This window comes from Panthera pardus, unplaced genomic scaffold (assembly GCF_024362965.1).
Source record: "Panthera pardus isolate Hobbes unplaced genomic scaffold, ASM2436296v1 HiC_scaffold_17, whole genome shotgun sequence".
Taxonomy (NCBI): domain Eukaryota; kingdom Metazoa; phylum Chordata; class Mammalia; order Carnivora; family Felidae; genus Panthera; species Panthera pardus.
The window spans coordinates 108,302,492-108,304,532 of NW_026526732.1; the positions used below are offsets into that span (position 1 = coordinate 108,302,492).

Consider the following 2,041-nt stretch of genomic DNA (forward strand, 5'->3'; position numbering starts at 1 on the left):
TTGTCTTGAACTTTACCTGACCTCTTACACCCTCATCAATATCTTTTCTCTTTAACCTCTCATTGCAGTTATGATTTAAAACCTTTATTATTCAGTAATTTTATTCTCTACTGTTTTTCATGCACAACAATGTGGTTACATCCCTCCTGCCTCCTCTACGAAGACAGGGCTGGGGGGAGGTGCTCCATTCTGCACTCCCCACGTATGTTTCCGTGTTGATCTGAGCCATCTGGAAGTTCTTAATGATGCAACTGAATGTTGATTTCATATTTTTACTGTGATTTTCAGGGACTTTATTGTCCGCATGTTTGCCAACAACAGTAATACCTTTGGGAGCTGAAATAGATAAATCCTGTGATTAGGTAACAAATTTAGGTCATTGCCAACTTTAGTTAGGTATTTGATAACAGCTTTGTAACTGTGACTGGAATATCAATGATCTCATGAGGACTTGCCTCCTGTTTAATGCCTTTCAATCAGAACAAATTACTGGGAGAAGATTTTGGTCTGGCTCACAGCTTTCTTTAATGCCCCCTTTAGCTCATTGTTCCTTAGACTGTATATGAAGGGGTTCAACATAGGGACTACAACCATGAAGACCACTGATGCAGCTGAGTCTTTTTCAGTTGAATGGTTGGATGAGGGACTCATATAGACCCCTGTGATTGTTCCATAGAAAAGAATGACCAAGGCAAGATGAGATCCACAGGTGGAGAAAGCTTTGAGTTTTCCTTGGGTGGAAGGGATTTTCATCACAGCAGAGATGATGAGGCTGTAGGATGCCAGGATACACCCCGAAGGTACCACAAAAATAAGCCCCACTGCAGCCAGAACTATGAACTGATTGAGACTGGTGTTGGAGCAGGAGAGGGGGAGGAGAGAGTTGATATCACAGAAGAAATGGTGGATGATGTTGTTAGAGCAGAAGTGCAGACGGGCGAGCATAAGGGTGTGCAAGAGGGGATTCAAAGTGGCAAGGATCCATGGCACAGCCACCAGAGAGGCACAAAGGCACTGGGTCATGATGGTGGAGTAACGCAAAGGATGACAGATGGCCACAAAACGGTCATATGCCATCACTGTGAGAAGGAAATTGTCCATGTTGGCAAACATCATACAGAAATACATCTGAGCCAGGCAGCCAGGATAGGAGATGGTCTGAGTCTGTGCCCGGATGTTCAGCAGCATCTTGGGAACTGTAGATGAAGGCAGGCAGAGGTCTACTGCAGACAGATTGGCAAGGAAGAAATACATGGGTGTGTGGAGGCGTTGGTCTGAGACAATAGCCAGCAAGATGAGCAAGTTTCCAAGCAGCCCTGTTAAGTAGAGGCACAGGAAAAGTGCAAAGAGGAGAGCCTGCCACTCTGGCCATCTTGAAAAGGCCAAGAGGAGAAATTCGGAGGCACTGGTTTGGTTTCCTTGTTCCATTGCTTGGGTATCTCTGCATGAAGACCCAGAAGATGAAATATTTTTGACATAAAAAAAATTTCCCTTTTTATTTTTTGTCTACTCCCCTAGTCCCGTTTACTAAATATTTTCTCTTTAGGCCATCCTACCTCCTCTCTGGTAGTCTCCCCCGAGCTTCACTGATCATGGATATGTTCTTCCATTTTATCAGTTGACTTTTTATTTATCCTCCCTTGCCAGGTGCTGCCTGGCTGCCTGCTGTGTGTTGGAAAACATCGGTGAGTCTGACACACTAAGTAACTCTGTGTTGAACTTTGAGATTTAATGAGAAAAATTTTCCAGATATTTATCCAACACCCTATGAACCATCCCTCTTGAAAACTAGTCAGGCATAAACACTTAGGATTTATAAGAAGAAGGTAAACCATCTTATCTTTTTAAGATTCAAAAGAAAAATATGGTAACATGGTTGACAAGTGTAAAAAGTTAAGCCTCCTAAAAATAGTTGACATGAAGGCTATGAGCAACATAGGAAAATATTTACAAGTAAGGTAAAAGTTCTATAACACATGTAGTATAACTACATAATATAAGTGGATAAAACTAAAAGATAACAGAGAAAAAGTTATGGCAA

At 42.0% G+C, this 2,041-nt stretch overlaps 1 protein-coding gene across 1 annotated transcript; it reads right to left on the bottom strand.

Moving 5' to 3' along the window:
- Positions 1–486: 486 nt before the first annotated feature.
- On the bottom strand, positions 487–1,428 carry LOC109259458 (putative olfactory receptor 1F12P). Its single transcript, XM_019437107.2, has one exon. The coding sequence runs from the start codon at positions 1,426–1,428 to the stop codon at positions 487–489; it is 942 nt and encodes a 313-aa protein (XP_019292652.1).
- Between the last annotated feature and the right edge of the window lie 613 nt (positions 1,429–2,041).